Source organism: Tachypleus tridentatus, chromosome 13, assembly GCF_004210375.1.
Source record: "Tachypleus tridentatus isolate NWPU-2018 chromosome 13, ASM421037v1, whole genome shotgun sequence".
Taxonomy (NCBI): domain Eukaryota; kingdom Metazoa; phylum Arthropoda; class Merostomata; order Xiphosura; family Limulidae; genus Tachypleus; species Tachypleus tridentatus.
This window is the reverse complement of record NC_134837.1, coordinates 274,039,827-274,061,980: the sequence shown is the minus strand read 5'-3', so window position 1 is coordinate 274,061,980 and position 22,154 is coordinate 274,039,827. Positions and strand designations below refer to the sequence as shown.

Genomic DNA, 22,154 nt, shown 5'->3' with positions numbered 1-22,154 from the left:
AAGGCTCACGAGCTAAATTCGTAAACCACATTTCGAAATTAACAAATTTTTGGCTGACACAGATCCACAGCCTCTATGATATATTTAAATATGTTAATTGAAATAATGATGTCCACAACCATCCTCTACAAAAGATTACTGCTTTGCTTGGTCCATCTCAACATTCGAATTTATTTCGCACTTCTATATAGTTATTTTGGCAAATTACACTAATCACGTATTCTGATGATGAACTTAAGCGAAATTATCTTGTATGACCTATTTATATGGATCCAATTGTGAAATAAAACGATGCATTGTGTGTGTAAAATACGTTGCGTTTATCAAAGCTCTATTCTACAAGATGGCGCTACGAACATTGCAACAATAATTTTGAATTTAATAATACGTAATACCAATTACTAACATTATAGATTTGTTGAGAAAGCCTTGAATTTGTTTATACTAATCTGAACATTGACTATTATCAATCTCAGTATTGAGAGCTATTTACTTAGTGTTATTCATGTATCATGATATTTTATTCTGGTATAATTGTATCTGTTGGTTTGTAGGTATTTGTTGAATACTCACTCATAAAATGATAAAGAGTTTTTCACCGGTTCAACAAACTCTTTTAGGTACCTTTTTAACATGGGGTGTAACAGCTGCTGGTGCTTCTCTGGTGTTTGTTTTTGATTCGAAACAGGTAAGCTTAAGTGTAATCTAGATAGGATGATGTAGGTCAAAATCGTAGAGAAGATGTGTGATTTGATATGCAACGTGTAACTTGCAAACAGTTATAGATATCTAAATTTAAGAATTAACTCTAAAATGAAAATGTTTTTTGCTTTGCGTTTTTCAGTGGTGCAATTGTTATAAATGTGGAGTGTAATAACTATTTCAACTAAAGCAAAGTGCGAGTAAGCGCATACATCCTTCACTCAGCGTTGATCGTATTTGACTTAAAATGAGAAAATTAATCCATATACCTGTCGTTTTCAACGGACACGGACCATTTCTAGCAGGAGAATGCGGAATGATATTCTACACATTTTTTGAAGTTTCATCAAAATTCTGTCGTTTTTAACTGAGTCATACAGCAAAAAATAGTGTGAAGAATTGGTCACCATGTTAACAGATAGGAATTGCTTTGGATTTTGTGACTTTGATCGTCTGAAAACTAATCAGTTAAAAATATTGCTGACAAACAAAGGTGGAAACTTAACCTCTGTCCATTTTTGGTGATGGTGGTGAGTAATGACAACATTAAGTGGTAAAAAGTTATTTAGATGTTTAGAAAAGAAGGAAAATTTTCAAACATCAAAATCAGAGTGAGAAACAGATAGGTTGTCATTCAAGTACCAAAACTTAACTAATACTTTGTATAATATGCACACCATTACAAAAGTTAAATTTAAAATTAAACTTTGCAGTCAGAGTATTTACTTGAATAAACAAAAAGTGAAGAATAGCTTAAAACGTCTCGTTGCCATTGGACAGTTTTAATGCATTAGCAAATATGCTATAATATGGCACATGCAGGCCTTATAGAGTTGCTACTGTTATCATAGGTTCTGCAGGTTCTAGTACTTTTTTTACATGTGGGTTAAAGATAACAGCAGGTAGTGGAGTGTAAGTGGAGGTTATAGCACTTGTTACAGTGAGATTATATGGTACATAGTGGTAATACATGTTACTGATATATATATATACACATAAAGTTTAATATAGGAGGTGAACTATGTGATGGCTATTGACACTTGTGTTATGAATACTAGATCAAGGTAATATACTAATTACAGGTGCATCTCAATTGATGTTGGATGTAGCTGGTGTAGTAACTGCTACATTCTAATTATGTAATACATGTTAGACCAGTACACTGCCTATATAACAGTGGACCTTGGATGTAGTCAGTGTTGTAGTTGTTACATTCTGATTATATAATACATGTTAGATATGTTCACTGTTTATATAACAGTGGATCTTGAATGTAGTTAGTGTAGTAGTTGTTACATTCTGATTATATAATGCATGTTGGACCAGTACACTGCCTATACAACAGTGGACCTTGGATGTAGCTGGTGTAGTAGTTGTTACATTCTAATTATGTGATACATGTTAGACATATATACTGCCTATATAACAGTGGACCTTGGATGTAGTCAGTGTAGTAGCTGTTACATTCTGATTATATAATGCATGTTAGACATGTACACTGCCTGTATAACAGTGGCCCTTGGATGTAGCTGGTGTAGTAGTTGTTACATTCTGATTATGTAATACATGTTAGACATGTAAACTGCTTATATAACAGTGGACCTTGGATGTAGTCAGTTTAGTTACTGCGATGTTTCAATTATGTGTTACATATTAGGAATATACACTGGCTGTGTAACAGTGGATGTTGAACATGGCCAGAATACTAGCTACTATGTTCTGAGCATGTATTACATATTAGATATTATGTAGTAATTATTGCTGTATGCTGGTTTTAAAATAGTTGTTATCTATAGAATTTTTATTAAGAAATATAATAGGTTTTTGGTGTTTTTTTTCAATACTTAGAGAAAAGTTTTGGATGGAAGTCTGGGTTTTGCAGCAGGGGTAAGTATAACATAGCTATGATGTTATAGAAATGTAATTGTACTTGTGTTCTAATACCAGAAGTGATTTAATTTTCTAAATATAAAAAGCAAGATAAGAATAAATTGGGAAGGTTAAAGAATGATAACTCTCCTGGGTCAGATGGTATTTTTAAAGAATGATAACTCTCCTGGGTCAGATGATATTTTTAAAGAATGATAAATCTCCTGGGTCAGATGATATTTTTAAAGAATGATAACTCTCCTGGGTCAGATGATATTTTTAAAGAATTATAACATTCCTGGGTCAGATGATATTTTTAAAGAATGGTAATGCTCCTGGGTCAGATGATATTTTTAAAGAATGGTAATGCTCCTGGTTCAGATGATAACACTTCTGGGTCAGATGATATTTTTAAAGAATGATAACATTCCTGGGTCAGATGGTATTTTTAAAGAATAACACTCCTGGGTCAGATGATATTTTTAAAGAATGATAACGCTCCTGGGTCAGATGATATTTTTAAAGAATGATAACGCTCCTGGGTCAGATGATATTTTTAAAGAATGATAACATTCCTGGGTCAGATGGTATTTTTAAAGAATGATAATGCTCCTGGGTCAGATGGTAATTTTAAAGAATAACACTCCTGGGTCAGATGATATTTTTAAAAAATGATAAATCTCCTGGGTCAGATGATATTTTTAAAGAATGATAACTCTCCTGGGTCAGATGGTATTTTTAAAGAATGATAAGGATCCTAGGTCAGATGATATTTTTAAAGAATGGTAATGCTCCTGGTTCAGATGATAACATTCCTGGGTCAGATGATATTTTTAAAGAATTATAATATTCCTGGGTCAGATGATATTTTTAAAGAATGATAAGGATCCTGGGTCAGATGATATTTTTAAAGAATGATAACTCTTCTGGGTCAGATGGTATTTTTAAAGAATGATAATGCTCCTGGGTCAGATGATATTTTTAAAGAATTATAAAATTCCTGGGTCAGATGATATTTTTAAAGAATTATAACTCTCCTGGGTCAGATGGTATTTTTAAAGAATAATAATGCTCCTGGGTCAGATGATATTTTTAAAGAATTATAACATTCCTGGGTCAGATGATATTTTTAAAGAATGATAATGCTCCTGGGTCAGATGATATTTTTAAAGAATGATAACATTCCTGGGTCAGATGGTATTTTTAAAGAATGATAATGCTCCTGGGTCAGATGGTAATTTTAAAGAATAACACTCCTGGGTCAGATGATATTTTTAAAGAATGATAACGCTCCTGGGTCAGATGATATTTTTAAAGAATGATAACACTACTGGGTCAGATGATATTTTTAAAGAATGATAACATTAGTGGGTCAGATGATATTTTTAAAGAATGATAACACTTCTGGGTCAGATGATATTATTAAAAGAATGATGCGCTCCTGGGTCAGATGATATTTTTAAAGAATGGTAATGCTCCTGGGTCAGATGATATTTTTAAAGAATGGTAATGCTCCTGGTTCAGATGATAACATTCCTGGGTCAGATGGTATTTTTTAAAGAATAGTAATGCTCCTGGTTCAGATGATAACACTTCTGGGTCAGATGATATTTTTAAAGAATAACACTCCTGGGTCAGATGATATTTTTAAAGAATGATAACGCTCCTGGGTCAGATGATATTTTTAAAGAATGGTAATGCTCCTGGGTCAGATGATATTTTAAAAAAGAATGGTAATGCTCCTGGTTCAGATGATAACACTTCTGGGTCAGATGATATTTTAAAGAATGATAACATTCCTGGCTCAGATGGTATTTTTAAAGAATAACACTCCTGGGTCAGATGATATTTTTAAAGAATGATAACGCTCCTGGGTCAGATGATATTTTTAAAGAATGATAACATTCCTGGGTCAGATGGTATTTTTAAAGAATGATAATGCTCCTGGGTCAGATGGTAATTTTAAAGAATAACACTCCTGGGTCAGATGATATTTTTAAAGAATGATAAATCTCCTGGGTCAGATGATATTTTTAAAGAATGATAACTCTCCTGGGTCAGATGGTATTTTTAAAGAATGATAAGGATCCTAGGTCAGATGATATTTTTAAAGAATGGTAATGCTCCTGGTTCAGATGATAACATTCCTGGGTCAGATGATATTTTTAAAGAATTATAATATTCCTGGGTCAGATGATATTTTTAAAGAATGATAAGGATCCTGGGTCAGATGATATTTTTAAAGAATGATAACTCTCCTGGGTCAGATGGTATTTTTAAAGAATGATAATGCTCCTGGGTCAGATGATATTTTTAAAGAATTATAAAATTCCTGGGTCAGATGATATTTTTAAAGAATTATAACTCTCCTGGGTCAGATGGTATTTTTAAAGAATAATAATGCTCCTGGGTCAGATGATATTTTTAAAGAATTATAACATTCCTGGGTCAGATGATATTTTTAAAGAATGATAATGCTCCTGGGTCAGATGATATTTTTTAAGAATGATAACATTCCTGGGTCAGATGGTATTTTTAAAGAATGATAATGCTCCTGGGTCAGATGGTAATTTTAAAGAATAACACTCCTGGGTCAGATGATATTTTTAAAGAATGATAACGCTCCTGGGTCAGATGATATTTTTAAAGAATGATAACACTACTGGGTCAGATGATATTTTTAAAGAATGATAACATTCGTGGGTCAGATGATATTTTTAAAGAATGATAACACTTCTGGGTCAGATGATATTATTAAAGAATGATAACGCTCCTGGGTCAGATGATATTTTTAAAGAATGGTAATGCTCCTGGGTCAGATGATATTTTTAAAGAATGGTAATGCTCCTGGTTCAGATGATAACATTCCTGAGTCAGATGGTATTTTTAAAGAATAGTAATGCTCCTGGTTCAGATGATAACACTTCTGGGTCAGATGATATTTTTAAAGAATAACACTCCTGGGTCAGATGATATTTTTAAAGAATGATAACGCTCCTGGGTCAGATGATATTTTTAAAGAATGATAACATTCCTGGGTCAGATGGTATTTTTAAAGAATGATAATGCTCCTGGGTCAGATGGTAATTTTAAAGAATAACACTCCTGGGTCAGATGATATTTTTAAAGAATGATAACACTCCTGGGTCAGATGATATTTTTAAAGAATGATAACGCTCCTGGGTCAGATGATATTTTTAAAGAATGATAACGCTCCTGGGTCAGATGATATTTTTAAAGAATGATAACATTCCTGGGTCAGATGGTATTTGTAAAGAATGATAATGCTCCTGGGTCAGATGGTATTTTTAAAGAATGATAACTTTCCTGGGTCAGATGATATTTTTAAAGAATGATAACGCTCCTGGGTCAGATGATATTTTTAAAGAATGATAATGCTCCTGGGTCAGATGATATTTTTAAAGAATGATAACGCTCCTGGGTCAGATGATATTTTTAAAGAATGATAACATTCCTGGGTCAGATGATATTTTTAAAGAATGGTAATGCTCCTGGGTCAGATGGTATTTTTAAAGAATGATAAGGATCCTGGGTCAGATGGTATTTTTAAAGAATGATAAGGATCCTGGGTCAGATGATATTTTTAAAGAATGATAAGGATCTTGGGTCAGATGATATTTTTAAAGAATGATAAGGATCCTGGGTCAGATAGTATTTTCCCAAGGGTTTTGAAGAAGGTTAAGGATTGGATTTAGCAATTTACTACTATTTTTATTAGTCCCTGAATACGAGATATTTGCTAGAGGAGTTGGAGTTAACTAATATCACTCCTCTTTTAAAGGGAAGTGTTAAAAATTGTCCCAGTAATTATAGACTTATTAGTCTTACATCAGTGAGAATATAAGAGTGGATGGATGTAAGAAAGCAGAAGGTTGTTACAAATGGAGTTTGGTGAAACTGGATTATTGTTACAAGTGGGATACCTTAGGGCTCAGTCTTAGGACTTTTGCTTGTTTTGATTTACATCAATGACATAGATGGAGGAATGGTCAATAAATTACTTAAACTTGCTGCTAATATGAATATCTTTGGTAGATGTGAAGAGGATACTGCTGATTCACAAAAGGATTTAGATCATTTGATAAGTTGGGTAAATAAGTGGTGGATGGGTTATAATTATAATAAATCCATGATATTACATGTGGGTTATTATTGTTTGAATTATAATTTGGATGAGAATAACCTTTATTGTGTTAAGAAATAAAGGGATCTAGGTGTAATGATTAATCAGTTTCTTAAGCCATCTAAGCAGTGTGCTGTTGCTAGTGGTAAGGCAAATAGGATTTTATGTTGTATCTATAGAAATACTGGATGTAAGTTTAAATAAATAATAATTTCATTGTGTAGGTTACTGGTTGAGCCACATTCAGAATATTGTGTTCATTCTTATGCTACAATAAGCAGTTTGCAAAGAATATCCTGGGTAGAATAATCTAATTCTTTTCTCCATATTTACACCACAGACTATTCTATCCACATGCTTTGTCGGAGAATCACCTGTAACTATAACTAACATTCACACCTTTATCTGTTCCTTTTATTGTCCTTCCATCCAATAGTTGCTATTCTGCACAAGTCCATCCATCAGCAATGGCACATTGTTTAGATGGGTTAAGATTAATCAACAAGTATGCCAAGAACCTTTTTTTTTTCCTTATTAGAATTATACTCATGGTTCAAATAATGATTTCCCACAGGCATTTACTGTAAAAGCTATCTACCATTTATGCACACAACTTACCAACTATTTTAAATCATTTTGGCAAGAAGCTGTTTCTTCAGCACAGTCGACAACAACAGAAGACCTTAATATTGTTAGCAAATTTATCAACCATTCCATTGCCAGTATTATTCCTGTAAAATGAGAAGATCCTAACACTGAGCTCTGAGGTTTGTGTGATACTAATCCAGTTTTATTAAGCTTCACTTATAACAGACTATTGTTTTCTTCCTTTAGCAATTTTTCTATTCAATGAACCAACCTATATCCCACATCTAAAAATAATTTTCTGACAAGATTTTTATGTGACATATAATGAAATGTTTCCTGAAAACCTAAATATATCAAATCCACATTTTTTCATGAACAGTAACATCTTCAAAAAATATTAAAAGATTAGTAAGGCAAGATCTTCCCCAGTGAAGCAATACTGATTACCCAAACAAAATTTTTTAAACTTTGGTGAATGACTTTGCAAGGCATCTTTTAGCACTTTCTACAACATTTTCAATCAGTGATAAAAGACTAGTAAGCCCAATAGTTATTGTAATAATTTCTTCATTTCTCTTGAAAAGAAGAGTAACATTAGCCAACTTCCAATCTTCTGGTGCCTACCAGAAGTTCAAGGAATTAGTAAAATAGTAGCAGTTGTCTCTCATATTAATGTTAAGGAGTGATCCTTAACATTCTCCAAATCCTTTGGGAAATATCTGTTCTATGGGCTGGCTTTATTATTCATTAAATTTTTCAATTTTTTCCAAAAGCACAGTGATCATCTTATTTCCTTTGTCAGTATTAATTTAAGAAAAATTAGAATTTGATAATCCATCAAATCATATAATCACCAAATATGAGCTTTCCTTTATCATCCCTCAAATGTCAACTCCCATCCTAACAAATTGCTAACTCTTAAAGTATTTAAAGATATTCTTACTACTAATTCTCAAATTGTCAGCCAACTGTATTTATTTTTTTACAATATGAGTGGTGTTTTGAGCCTTTTTTTTCTGTATAGTTTTTGAGATTTCCCAGTTTTTGACAAATTCTCTTGATTTTTATAATTCTATAAATCTCCCATCATAACATTCAGTTTAAACTTCTTAAATGTATAATGTTTTTTTTTTTAATTTTGTCTTATATATACTTTATGAACCAATATGTTTCATTACTTCACTCATAATACCTAATCTGTAAGGACCATGCCTGTTTGGAAAATTTAAATTTATTTTCCACTTTAACACATTATATCTGGTTATTCAGTTCATTAATTTACCTACTTCACAAAAGATATCTCTTGTCACATATATTCAGAATTGCACCCTAATGGATCAGTGGCAAGTCTTAAGGCTAATATAGATAAAAACTAGTAGCCTATTGTATAAGTTTGTGCTTGACTGCAAACAAATGGAAACCTTTCAGAATTTGCTTTTTTATATATCTTACTTTCACTGGCTCTTTGGTGTGGATTCCTGTACGTGATGAGAGGACTTCCCAGGGAAGGTTTTATACTTACAGTTCACCTCCTCTGGGATCTAAACATCCACCTTGTGTTTGCCGTGCATGGCAACCCGTGATAGGGAGGAGAGGATCCTGGTGGTTGAAGGGTCCAACCCTAGCACACCATTTTGGCCTTGGGGTGGCCTCCGTTGGATCAGTCGGCTGGTCATTACTTGGCTACGGTCAACCAAGTACCAGTGTTGGATGTTCTCAACAGGTGTTGTGGACATTATTTCTGATGCTGGTGTTTGGTTATGGTGCTCACAAAACCCTGGCATTGCTGCAGTGTCCTTGTTTGACACTGTAGGGCTCCATGACAGGTGGGTTCAGTGGGCACCAAAATTTCCCTCTCTTTATTATTGATTCTCCAATTAAAAATCTTAATAAAGTAGTGAAAAAACCATCTATAGGTAAATGAACCACATCTTGAAGATTTTGAGTAGCAATCCTCATCATCTTTACCACCTATTGTACCCCATTTTCTTATATTGCATTCACTTCCAGACAAACCTTTGGGGCAAATGTCTCCCTTTTTTATTCAGAAGGGACTAGAGGGACTTGCTGGCTCTCCAAAGTCAGTGAAGGAGCTTCGATCTGGTGCCATATTGGTAGAAACATCCACATCTCAATGCAGTGAACTCCTCTTGCATTCAAAGACAATTGAGGATATACCTATTGAGGTTACATGTTATACTACTTTGAATTCATCACAATGAGTTATTGTTGAGAGGGATTTGAAGAACATCCCAGAGTCCGAGATTCTTGCTGGTTTCTCCACCCAAGGAGTTTCTGCAGTGAGGCATATAACCACTTGCAAAGATGGAATTATGGTACTGACCAATGTCCTCATTCTCACATTTACATCACCATGTCCACCTGCCTCCATCAAGGCAGGTTATCTTAATTGCAGAATACAGCCAAACATTCCAAACCCTTTCCAATGTTTCCAGTGTTAACGGTTCAATCACTTGAATACATCATGTCATGGTTCCTTGATGCGTGCTCATTGCAGTGGCAAGGACAATAATGCCTATGAGTGTAAAACAGACCCTCACTGCGTTAATTGTAATGGCTCTTACAGGTGCATTATTTGAAAATGATTCATAACATTACTTACCCCGAGGCTCGAAAGTTGCTGTACCCAACTTAATCTCAGACGTATGCTGCTGTACTTCGTTCCACTACTACAGTGGGAGTGCAGAGAGATCTCTGTGCCTCCAAAAGAATCATTTTCAAACCAAATGAAACATCTATTGACCTCCATGGCATTTCCTTGGATCCATCTTCTTCTCCCACCCCAAGATGCAAAACAATCATTCATTCATGTCCTCAGTCTCTGGAATCCCCTTCCAACAGCAAAGACCTGCCCAATCAACCTAGGGCAGGATCCATGGAGGTTGATAGACCTCCCCTCCTTTGAATGAGGACAGTAAGGAAAAAGGATGTGGTCGTAAACAGAAGGGTTTTCCACCCAGTTCGCATACACGTTTGGGTTGAGAAAATATTTTTCGTATAGGAGCAAACAACGTTTCGACCTTCTTCGGTCATTCTTCAGGTTCACAAAGAAAGAAAGAGGTATCTGACCAGAAATTGACCACATGTTTGGAAGGGTTTGTGTAACTGAGTGTTGGAATGTAGAGGACGGTGTTAGATGTTTGAATATATAATTTTATGTTACTTATTTTATTATTTTTAATATAGGTATAAAGGTGTTCCTTTGTATTGGTTTATTTTGGGTTTAAGTTGTTGTATAAGTAAGGCTTCTTTAATTTTGTGTTTGTTTATGTTTGTTTCTTTATTTAGTATTTGAGTGTTTTCTATGGTTTGTTGTGTTTATTTGACTTGCAGTGTTCGAAAACATGTGACGGTGACTTTTTGTGTTCTTTGAATCTGGTTTCCATTTTCCTACTTGTTTCTCAATATAGAAGTAGTGGCAGTTATTACATTGTATTTTATAAATAATGTTGATGTGGTGTTTGTCAGTGTAGTTTTTACATTGTATAGACCTCAGTTTTGTGCCTGGTTTTTGAATAAATTTGGTATTAACTGGAATGTCATATTTTGTTACTAGTTTTTGCTAAATGTTGGTTATTTTTCTGCTGATGTCGGGAATATATGGTATGCAACAGTATATGGTTTTGTGATTTTTTGATTCGTGAGATATATTTACTTTTGTTGGTTGATTTTGCTTTCTGTCTAGGTGTGTGCATTATGATGTTTTCTAAGGTTTGTGGAGGACACTTATTGATGTTGATGAAGTATTGTTTTATTTTGTCTAATTCATCATTAATTTTATCTGGTGAGCATACTTTTATGGCTGTGTTTATTTGGTTTTTTTAGTATATTGAGTTTTTGTTTTGTTTCATGTGCTGAGTCCCAAGGAATGTGTAGTCCAATATGGGTGATTTTTCGGTGGATTTCTGTTTTAAATTGCGTGTCGGTTCTTGTAATTTTGAGGTTAAGAAATGATATTTGATTGCTTTCTTCCTGTTCACATGTGAAGTTAATGTTGGGATGTACAGAGTTAATGTGATTGAAAAAATTAAGTGTGTGTTCTGTAGATCTGAATCCTGCACAGCCGTGCCATTTACATATCTGTACCAGTATAGTGGTGGATGTAATGCTGTGTTAATTGCTTGTGTTTCAACTTGTGTCATAAAAATATTGGCTAGAACTGGTGATACTGGGTTGCCCATGCTTAGGCCATTTGTTTGTATATAGTTGTTGTTGTTGAACATGAAGTTTGTCTTTATCATGGTGAATTCTAGGAGGGTTGCTAATTGGTTGCTGGGAATGTCTATAGATGGGTTAGGGTCTTGGATATAGAGTTCTAAGGCTATCTTGGAGGCTTCAGTGGTTGGAACTTCTGTAAAGAGGGATATAACATCGAAACTGGCCATTAAAGCTTTATGATTAAGTTGATTTAGATTAGACTTGAAATTAAAAGAGTCTTTGATGAATGAGCTGGCTGATGTTACATATTTGGAGAATGCCCATGCTATGTATTTACCAAGATTGTAATTAAACGATTCATATGTTGACATTATTTGTCGTAGTGGACAATCTGGTTTATGAGGTTTGGAGATGCTGTATATTTGTGGTGTGCGTGAGTCGGTTTTACGTAGGTAGGAATAAGGTGTTTGTAAAATTGTGTTGGCTTTTTTCATTTGTAATAGCAATTTGTTTAGTTAGCGTTCGTGTGTCTTTGTTAGATTTGTGTGTATTGGTTTAAATTTGTTAGTGTCTGATAGGATGTTCTTCATTTTTGGATGTATTCATTTGTGTTCATTATGACTATAGCGTTACCTTTATCTGCTTTTAGAATTTTATGTTTTTGTCTTGTTTTAGGTTCTTAATGGAATTAATGTCTCTTTTTGTAAGATTGTTTTTTAGCTTTCTGTTTTGTGAGAAAAGTCTTTGAAAAAATCATTTGAGATGCTGTTTTTAGGTGTTTCTGGAAAATATAAATTTTTAATTTTTCCTGGGACGTTTATTGTTAGATGTCAATAAAATTGTCTAAGTTGTCTTCTTTCTGTTGGTTGTTTTCTTGTTTTGTTTTTTGTAGAAAGTATCACAAGTCTCCTGGCTAGATCTTCTAAACATGTTTTGATTTCTAAGGTTGGAATGTACTTAGGTGCTATTGTGAAGTTGAGTCCTTTGTTAAGTAGATGTATCTCGTCTGTGTTTAATTGTTGGTCGGATCTGTTAATTATAAGGTTAGTTTTCGATTTGTCGTGATGTCTTTTCTGTTGTTTGCATCTTAGTTTTTCTAGTTTTTTGTTGTGGCAGATCTTTTTGTCTCTGTCATTCCTTGTGTTGATTTGGTTTATGTTTTTTTGTATAAGTCTGTAAATCTCTGGTGTAATGCAGCATGCCAGTTGATGGTCTAGGTTCATTTTTTGTTTTTGTAAGTCATGTAGTTCTTTGTATTTTGTGTTCAACATGGCTTTAAATTTATAGAAAAACTACTTGTAAGGATCCCAAGATTCCTTCAAACTACTGTCTAATTGCTTTGACGAGCTGTCTCTGTAAGACCTTAGAGTGGATGGTTAATGCTTGTCTTCTTTGGTTCCTCGAATCAAACAACCTCCTCTCACCCACCCAGTGTGGGTTTCAATGATAGTGCACCACCACGGACCACCTGATTCAACTTGAAACGTCAATCAGAGAAGCCTTTCTCAAACAACAACATCTTGTATCAATATTCTTTGACATTGAGAAGGCTTATGATACAACATGGAGATATGGCATTTTGAAGACCTCCATATATATGGATTACGTGGCCATTTGCCCATTTTTATTAAAAATGTTTTAATGGACAGGAGTTCGAGTTAAGTGTGGATTTGACATTTTCTTGTTCTTTTCTACAGGAACTTGGAGTCCCTTAGGGCTGTGTTTTGAGTGTCACACTTTTCAGTATAAAATTCACTGAACAACTCCCTCTTACTGTTGCAAGTGAGCTCTTTGTCGACGACTTTCACACCCCATGTCAGTCGTCGAACGTGAGGTATATTGAGCGGCAGCTACAGATTGCCCTCAATTGTTTACTGAAGTGGACCACAGCAAATGGCTTTACCGTTCTTCTCCCTAAAACCATTTGCATGCACTTTTGCCACCAATGGGGTATTCACCCTGATCATAAACTCTGTATCGGTGAAGTTGTACTGCCTGTGGTCCCTGAGACTAAATTCTTGGGACTTATCTTTGACCATAAGCTGACCTTTATACTACACATCAAGCAGCTACAGATCAAATGTACAAGAGTACTGAATATCTTTCGTGCCCTCTCCTACCACTTGGGAGTGGATCGACGTTCTATGTTAAAGATATATCGTGCTCTTATTCAATCAAAACTAGATTATGGATCACTGGTCTATGGCTCTGCCAGACCATCGGCCTTAAAGATGCTGGACCCTATTCATCATCAAGGACTTTGGCTTTGCACTGGGGCTTTCTGCACTTCCCCAGTTCAGAGCTTTTACAGTCTCATGAACCTTCTTTGCACCTATGCCATTTGCAACTGTCTTTACTATATGCTTCAAAACTTTGTTCCTTACCACAGGATCCCACCTTGGGTTGTTTTCCTTCCTCAATGGGCCATGTGTTTTCAGACCAGACGGTCTACCATTGCTTTTTTTGGCTTTCGTATCTAGGTGCAATTCGATGAATTGGGTCTGTCCTCAGATAACATTGTTGTATCCACTGGTCAGCCCATCCCACCATGGCTTCTTACAGTCCCCAATTGTGACCTATCTTTAACTCATCTGAGAAAAGTAGACACTCCTGATTGGAAATACTGTCTGCTATTTTCTGAACATCTTTCGAACCATCCTTCCTCTCCTATTTATACAGATGGTTTGAAATCAGTTGACTGTGTGGGCTCTGCCATGGTTTGTTTTGGTTTGGTAGTTGCAAGAAGAATCCCTTTTACAGCTTCTCTGTTCACTGCTGAACTGTATGCCATATCTCTTCCCCTGAATCACGTAGAAGCTAAGCAGTACTCCAACTGCACTATTTATACTGACTCGCTTAGTTCTCTGCTGGCCCTGGAATCGCTTCACGTTGGTTCACACCCTGTTCTTTCCGATATTTAAAACCAACTGGCCCATTTCTGTTTAACATCTACTTATATCCAGTTTTTCTGGATACTGGGCCATGTTGGTATTTGCGAGAACGAGCTCACCAACACTGCAGCTAAATCTATTTGCTCTGGCACTGTCACCGTTATGCCTGTCCCATACATGGACTGTGGTCCTGTATTCAAGGCTCTGCTCCATGCCAGCTGGCAGTCGACTTGGAGTGAGAAATGCGAAAACAAGCTTTTCCAAACAAAACCCTATATTGGACTTTGGCCATCTTGTTTCTGTAAGGATCAGAAAGGGGAAGTTGTCCTAACTAGACGACACATTGGTCACAATTTTCTTTTATCTGGAACTGATGCACCAATGTGTAGTTTGTGTAACACTCAGATCACAATAAGCCACATGTTACTTTCTTGTCATCATTACGACTCTCAACAACAGCACCATTTTAAGCATGTTCTGTCCCAAGGTTTGTCCACAATGTTAGACAGTGTTATTGGTGATGGTGACAATGTCCACCTTGGTAATGTTTTTAGTTTTCTAAAGGCCATTAATCTTTTTTAATGCCATTTAAGTTTTTTAATTTATACATTACACCTTTTTAATGTGGCTCCCTTTTGAAAATCTGAGTTCATCTAGTTCGATTTGAAATTAGAAACTGGCCGTAACATTAAATAACTCGAAACCAGGATTGGAAAGGCCAACTTCAGGTGACTAACGCTGTTGTTTGAACTGCCTGTTAGTCATCCTGGCAACTTATTATTATAATTTTGCCACACTTTTCATTCCACATCTTCCTCATTTTTGGTCTCCCATTCCTTATCCTTTAGCAGCAGCTGTAGATGCTCTCAGCCCAAACTTAAAGGGATATTACTTGTATGCATATCCTATTCATATTCTTCCCAAGGTGCTTTCATTGTTTTTAGACCATTCCGTGTCATATGTTCTTAGTGGTTCAGTTTTGCTCAGAAATGGTTTTCACTTCTTCAACGGCTTTTGGTGTCTTCTCCTCTTCCTTTGCTTCTTATGCTCCATGTTAATGTCAATCAGACATGCATCATCCATCCATTCCAACCTTTCAGTTTTGCTTGTGGCTTTTATCTGGTCTCTCACCTGGTAATTCAGATTTTCCAGGCATATTGCCTCATTCATTGTTTGTCTTGTATGTCTTTCCTCCTTTGCAGTTTATCAGTATAAATGGCATATTTTACACTGGTGATCACTTAACTGGGAATGTCATCGTTCAGTATCTTTTTTGTCACAATTAACTGCATTTTTCACTTTGCCCTTCAGTTGGGGACTGTCAGTTTTTTATTGCCAGCTTTTGAGTGGCATTATCATGTACTTTTCAGTTTATTAATTTTGTGTCTGTTTTCCAGTCTCCAGTGTTGTTTTCGTTTTCTTTGTTTTCCCTTTGTATCCTACCCACTTTCAGTGTTATCCTACCCTCTCTCCCACATCTTCTGTTTGTACCTTTGTGTTCCTTGTATCACCTGTACCTCATATAATTAGCTTGCAGCTATCATGAATTTGTGGTCTGAGATTGATGCTTTCATTGTGCTCTATGACAGTTCCTATGTTCTTTTCTTCCCTAATTAATCATTTTTACCCAAGATGTCTACTACTAGGGAGGGTAATTCTCATTTTTTTCCCATGTTATTCTTCTTTATTTTACACTTTTATGTCCATTCTGATCATGACTGCCTTCTTTGTCTATTCGGGGTTCTTGAATGGTATGTCACACATTGCTTTCTACTGTGGTTCATGTAACTAACTGTTTGTTTGTTCCATAAAATCCTTCCTTGACCCTGGACTTCTCCCCCATTACCCTTACAAGTTGGATTCACCAGTTAATTAGGTAGGTGTATTTCTCCTTTATGGCTGTGGAGTGTTGCCTTTTTAAGTATCTTGTCATGAAATCTGTCTCTGGCTGCCCATCATCAGGTCTGGTATGTGAACTACACCTCATACCCTTGTTTCACATTATTTACATCACATGGCTGTTCCTTGCTCACTGGGTTTTCATTTACCACCAGGTGCCTTCTTGTGCACCGTGGTGTCATTATGACTAGTGTGTGCCATATTATTTCATTATTTACAAGAGCCTTTTTGCTAGTGTATAGTGGTTGGAGTATGATACGTCATTTATGTCTAAACCTCCAATTCACTAGATGTGGGACATTGTGGGATTGAGCACCTATATCTCGCTCTCCTAATTTCTAAGTTACTTGACCCCAAATGGTAGTACCTTATTTTCCTTATTTTTTATTTTACTTTTATTTTCATTATTTTTTATTTTGAGTTATATTTATTTTTCATATTTTTGTGTTTATCTTTTTCTTATTTTTAACTTGGAAGAGCAGCCACCTTCTCACAACTGTCTGCAGACAGTGAAGGGTGATATAGATGTGAGACATTATGGACTTGATTAAGCACCTCACTCTCCTAATTTCTAATCTTCTTATGTGAGACTTGTGAAATGGAGGTTAAGATTGATAGACGGTGTATCCCCACTGCAATGTGGGTCCTATTTCTGCAGTAACCTCTAAAACCTAAGACACCTTTTATAATCCCACAATGTAGCTTGTACCCCGAGGATTTTTTTAAAAATATGCAGCATATTTTGTTTATGGCTTAAAAATTATCGTTATAACATATATATATATATATATATATATATATATATATATTAAAAAAGAAAATGAAATTTATATCATAGGAAGACTAGTATCAATTTCACATAGTGTATCCAAACCTTACATTGAAAATATTACATAGAAAAACCACAACTACAAAACACACATGTATCTGGACACACATTCTTAAAGTTGGCATTCTGCTCCCCAGAATAATGTTTGAGCATAAATACCATGATGTTAAGGCATTACTGTTACTAGGCCAACCTAAATTATTGGTACAGCACCCATTCTCTACCCAAATAAGAATAATCAGGTCCTTAAATAGATTTTAATAAGGTATTCCAAACCTTCCATGTCTTTTTACATAGGTCATGATGGCAGCAAGTTTCTGGTCACTTCTGGAACCTGGACTAGAAATTGCCAAGTCTTCTCATAAGTATGGACAATATGCTGTTCTACCAATAATTTTAGGATTTATTCTAGGAGCTTTCTTCGTTTATGGAATGGACGTACTTATGCCTTATTTGGTGAATATTCACTATTACTAGAGAACGGTGTTAGAAATTCTGTAAGTAGCAATGTAGTGTTTCCTTCTGATCTCATTTTCGAAAGACATTTTAAAGTTATTGCCAGGCTTGGGGCAGTTGATGTATAAAACCATGATCCTGTAAGTAAACTATAAAAATAGTTTTAAAACTTGACATTACAACCAGTTGAATAAAAACTGAAACATTTTTTTCTCTGAAACAATGTTATCAACATTATATACAAATTATTTATCTACAGTTATATTAAATATAACATTTTAACTTTTTAAATGTCAAGCTATAATTTAAAGGTTCTAGTTACTTTTTATAAGAAAAAAAACAACTAATTACCTGTAGTTATAGGCACTGGACATGGAATATAGTGTCATTGACATATTATTATATATTCTGTTATTTTTACTTTCACTCAAGTTCTTATATTTAACTAATGCTGGTTCTTATACCAGACTATTTAAACAAAAGAAAATTTCTAGCTTAATGTATAAGCTAATCATTTAGTACAATCATCTGATCTTGTGTTTAATTCCTACACTAACTGACCATATATTTAACTTTAAATCATGCAAAGTACATTTTACTGCAATGGTGATAACACTAAATACTTTGTTAACATTTCTTACATTAAACTTCAAGATCTTAGCTCACTTAGATAACATTCCACTACATAGGAATATCAGTACGATAAGTTCTTATTTATTATTATTAAGCTTTACACATAAACAATTAACTTCTCTAATCCTAGCTGTTAGAGGGCAGGACATTATAGTATTAAATTACATTATTATAGCAGTAAATATTGCTTAATTTTTATTCTGTCCCTTTTATTTTTTTTCAGTGCATGTGTTTATTCTTAACTGTTTGATTCATTTTAATTTTTATACTAAATATCACAGCTTTGTTTGTAGCTATAGTCATCTGGAAGTGTGTGTGCTTTGGTATTTAATTTTATTAACTCATCTACTACTCATCACAACTTTGTTTGTAGCTATAGTCATGTGGAAGTGTGTGTGCTTTGGTATTTAATTTTATTAACTCATCTACTACTCATCACAACTTTGTTTGTAGCTATAGTCATCTGGAAGTGTGTGTGCTTTGGTATTTAATTTTATTAACTCATCTACTACTCATCACGGTTTTGTTTGTAGCTATAGTCATCTGGAAGTGTGTGTGTGCTTTGGTATTTAATTTTATCAACTCATCTACTACTCATCACAGCTTTGTTTGTAGCTATAGTCATCTGGAAGTGTGTGTGCTTTGGTATTTAATTTTATTAACTCATCTACTACTCATCGTAGCTTTGTTTGTAGCTATAGTCATCTGGAAGTGTGTGTGCTTTGGTATTTAATTTTATTAACTCATCTACTACTCATCACAGCTTTGTTTGTAGCTATAGTCATCTGGAAGTGTGTGTGCTTTGGTATTTAATTTTATTAACTCATCTACTACTCATCACAACTTTGTTTGTAGCTATAGTCATCTGGAAGTGTGTGTGCTTTGGTATTTAATTTTATTAACTCATCTACTACTCATCACAACTTTGTTTGTAGCTATAGTCATCTGGAAGTGTGTGTGCTTTGGTATTTAATTTTATTAACTCATCTACTACTCATCACAACTTTGTTTGTAGCTATAGTCATCTGGAAGTGTGTGTGCTTTGGTATTTAATTTTATTAACTCATCTACTACTCATCACAACTTTGTTTGTAGCTATAGTCATCTGGAAGTGTGTGTGCTTTGGTATTTAATTTTATTAACTCATCTACTACTCATCATGGTTTTGTTTGTAGCTATAGTCATCTGGAAGTGTGTGTGCTTTGGTATTTAATTTTATTAACTCATCTACTACTCATCACAACTTTGTTTGTAGCTATAGTCATCTGGAAGTGTGTGTGCTTTGGTATTTAATTTTATTAACTCATCTACTACTCATCACAACTTTGTTTGTAGCTATAGTCATCTGGAAGTGTGTGTGCTTTGGTATTTAATTTTATTAACTCATATACTACTCATCACAACTTTGTTTGTAGCTATAGTCATGTGGAAGTGTGTGTGCTTTGGTATTTAATTTTATTAACTCATCTACTACTCATCATGGTTTTGTTTGTAGCTATAGTCATCTGGGAGTGTGTGTGCTTTGGTATTTAATTTTATTAACTCATCTACTACTCATCACAACTTTGTTTGTAGCTATAGTCATGTGGAAGTGTGTGTGCTTTGGTATTTAATTTTATTAACTCATCTACTACTCATCACGGTTTTGTTTGTAGCTATAGTCATCTGGAAGTGTGTGTGCTTTGGTATTTAATTTTATTAACTCATCTACTACTCATCACAACTTTGTTTGTAGCTATAGTCATGTGGAAGTGTGTGTGCTTTGGTATTTAATTTTATTAACTCATCTACTACTCATCATGGTTTTGTTTGTAGCTATAGTCATCTGGGGTGTGTGTGCTTTGGTATTTAATTTTATTAACTCATCTACTACTCATCACAACTTTGTTTGTAGCTATAGTCATGTGGAAGTGTGTGTGCTTTGGTATTTAATTTTATTAACTCATCTACTACTCATCACAACTTTGTTTGTAGCTATAGTCATCTGGAAGTGTGTGTGCTTTGGTATTTAATTTTATTAACTCATCTACTACTCATCACGGCTTTGTTTGTAGCTATAGTCATCTGGAAGTGTGTGTGCTTTGGTATTTAATTTTATTAACTCATCTACTACTCATCACAGCTTTATTTACAGGTATGAGCACCTATGTTTGTGTAAGCTTGGATTTATATATCTGAATTGAGCTTAGTCTGTAATGAGGAAATGTAGTTAAAATTATTTTAATTAAAATAACAAATTATGATAATAATACCAAATAGTGAATAATCTCTTTATATTAAGATAATAAATCTAATAATGTACTTTTAATTGTTTACCTTTAGTAATATTGTTGTTGCAAAAGAATTAATAATGAAAGAAAAATGTCAGGACTTTTCTGTTTTTATACGGTACATTAGCTCCACTCACATAAATAGCTTTTCTTGTTCAATTCTGTCCCTTGTATGAAAACAAATCACATGTGCCACAAGTCTTCTATCTCCTCTCCATTGAAATTGACTAATTCCAATATGTGTCATGCAACTTACCATGCATCAACATCTGCTTATAAAAATGCAATATACTATCGTGATATAAGTGACTCCCTGTGTTCAGTTCTACCAAACTGTAACTTCTCATTCAGCCATTTTTCTCTTTTGGAACTCTTTTAAAGAAACATGATTTTAATAGTTTAGTTTTTGTATTGGGTTTTATTCATTATTATTTTTCTTTACATCACTTTACATTTCTTTACATTACTTTACGTTACTTTACATTACATTACTTTACATTACTTTACATTATTTTACATCTCTTTACATTTCTTTACATTACTTTACATTTCTTTACATCACTTTACATTTCTTTACATTACTTTACATTTCTTTACATCATTTTACATTTCTTTACATTACTTGACATTTCTTTACATTACATTACATTACTTTACATTACTTGGCTGCTTTCTCCTCATTCCATTTCACACCTTTATCCTCTTCCTGATCTGGATAGGCTTCTTTGTCCTGTACATGCTTTTCTCTGTTATATTGCCTGCATGGCTTCTGTGATGTACCTTTCTACCTCTTTCTTGCTTGGCAACTATTCTCTGTTCAAATTCTTTTTCCTTTACCATTTGGGTTCAGTTTTCCATTTCATTGGCTTCTTCCTCCTGTACTTTGGTTTGAGTATCTTCTCACCCAGTTCTTACTTTTTAATTGGTATTTCATCTTCTTCATTCTTAAAGGTATGTCTTCAATCAGTCATGTGAACTACTCATGATATGTTTGGCTCTCACTGTTTTCCTTGAATCAAGGTTTTCCTTCTCTTTGGGATATTGTGTGCTGCCTGTAACCATTCTAGAATATTAGAATTCATTAAGATTATTGCTGGGTTAGTTTTTTCTTGTTTTCTTTTTTAGCAGCCCTTTTTTATTTGTTAATTTTCCAAGGTTTGGATCCTGCTCTGTGACAAGTGGTATCCTGACCATGTATTCTTTAACTGTTCAGATGCATTCTGTCAAGCCATGTTTACTTGCATAGTACAATTCTACAGCCATGCAACACTACAGAGATAATGCATTCCACAAGTTTGCTTGTTGGTTTACCCCTGTGATAAAATTGCTTCATAATTTTGCTAATCCCAGTTTATATTTACCCATGAACTACTTGGGTAAAGCAGAAGAGGATAGTTGCCCATCCCTGTCATGACTTGTACTGAATAAATCAGTATGGTCTAATTTTAAAAATAGGGTTTTATGGTCACCCATTGCACTGTCCCATGTGTTGTTGTTTCTCTGGGCTCTCCACCATGATTTATCCCTCTTTTCTACTAGTAAAGTTTGGGGGTTTTTCTCAACTTTTAAGCTTTTGGGGTGTTGGAGCATGAGGTATCCTCTTCAATGGGTTAATGAAATACAAACAAAAATGGAAATGATCATGAAATTATTTAGTTGAGAGTAGGGTTGCAGTGATTTGTTGGTGTAGATGA

The 22,154-nt window shown here is 34.4% G+C and overlaps 1 protein-coding gene across 1 annotated transcript in view; it reads left to right on the top strand.

Annotated features, from left to right (window-relative positions):
* Nucleotides 1-328: 328 nt before the first annotated feature.
* Nucleotides 329-22,154, top strand: part of LOC143236585 (zinc transporter ZIP11-like) — a 34,152-nt gene continuing 12,326 nt past the window's right edge. The window contains exons 1-3 of the mRNA XM_076474880.1: nt 329-688; nt 2,551-2,589; nt 17,399-17,558. Coding sequence (XP_076330995.1) covers nt 581-688; nt 2,551-2,589; nt 17,399-17,558 — 307 coding nt within the window. The 5' untranslated portion in view covers nt 329-580. The remainder of the gene's footprint in view (nt 689-2,550; nt 2,590-17,398; nt 17,559-22,154) is intronic.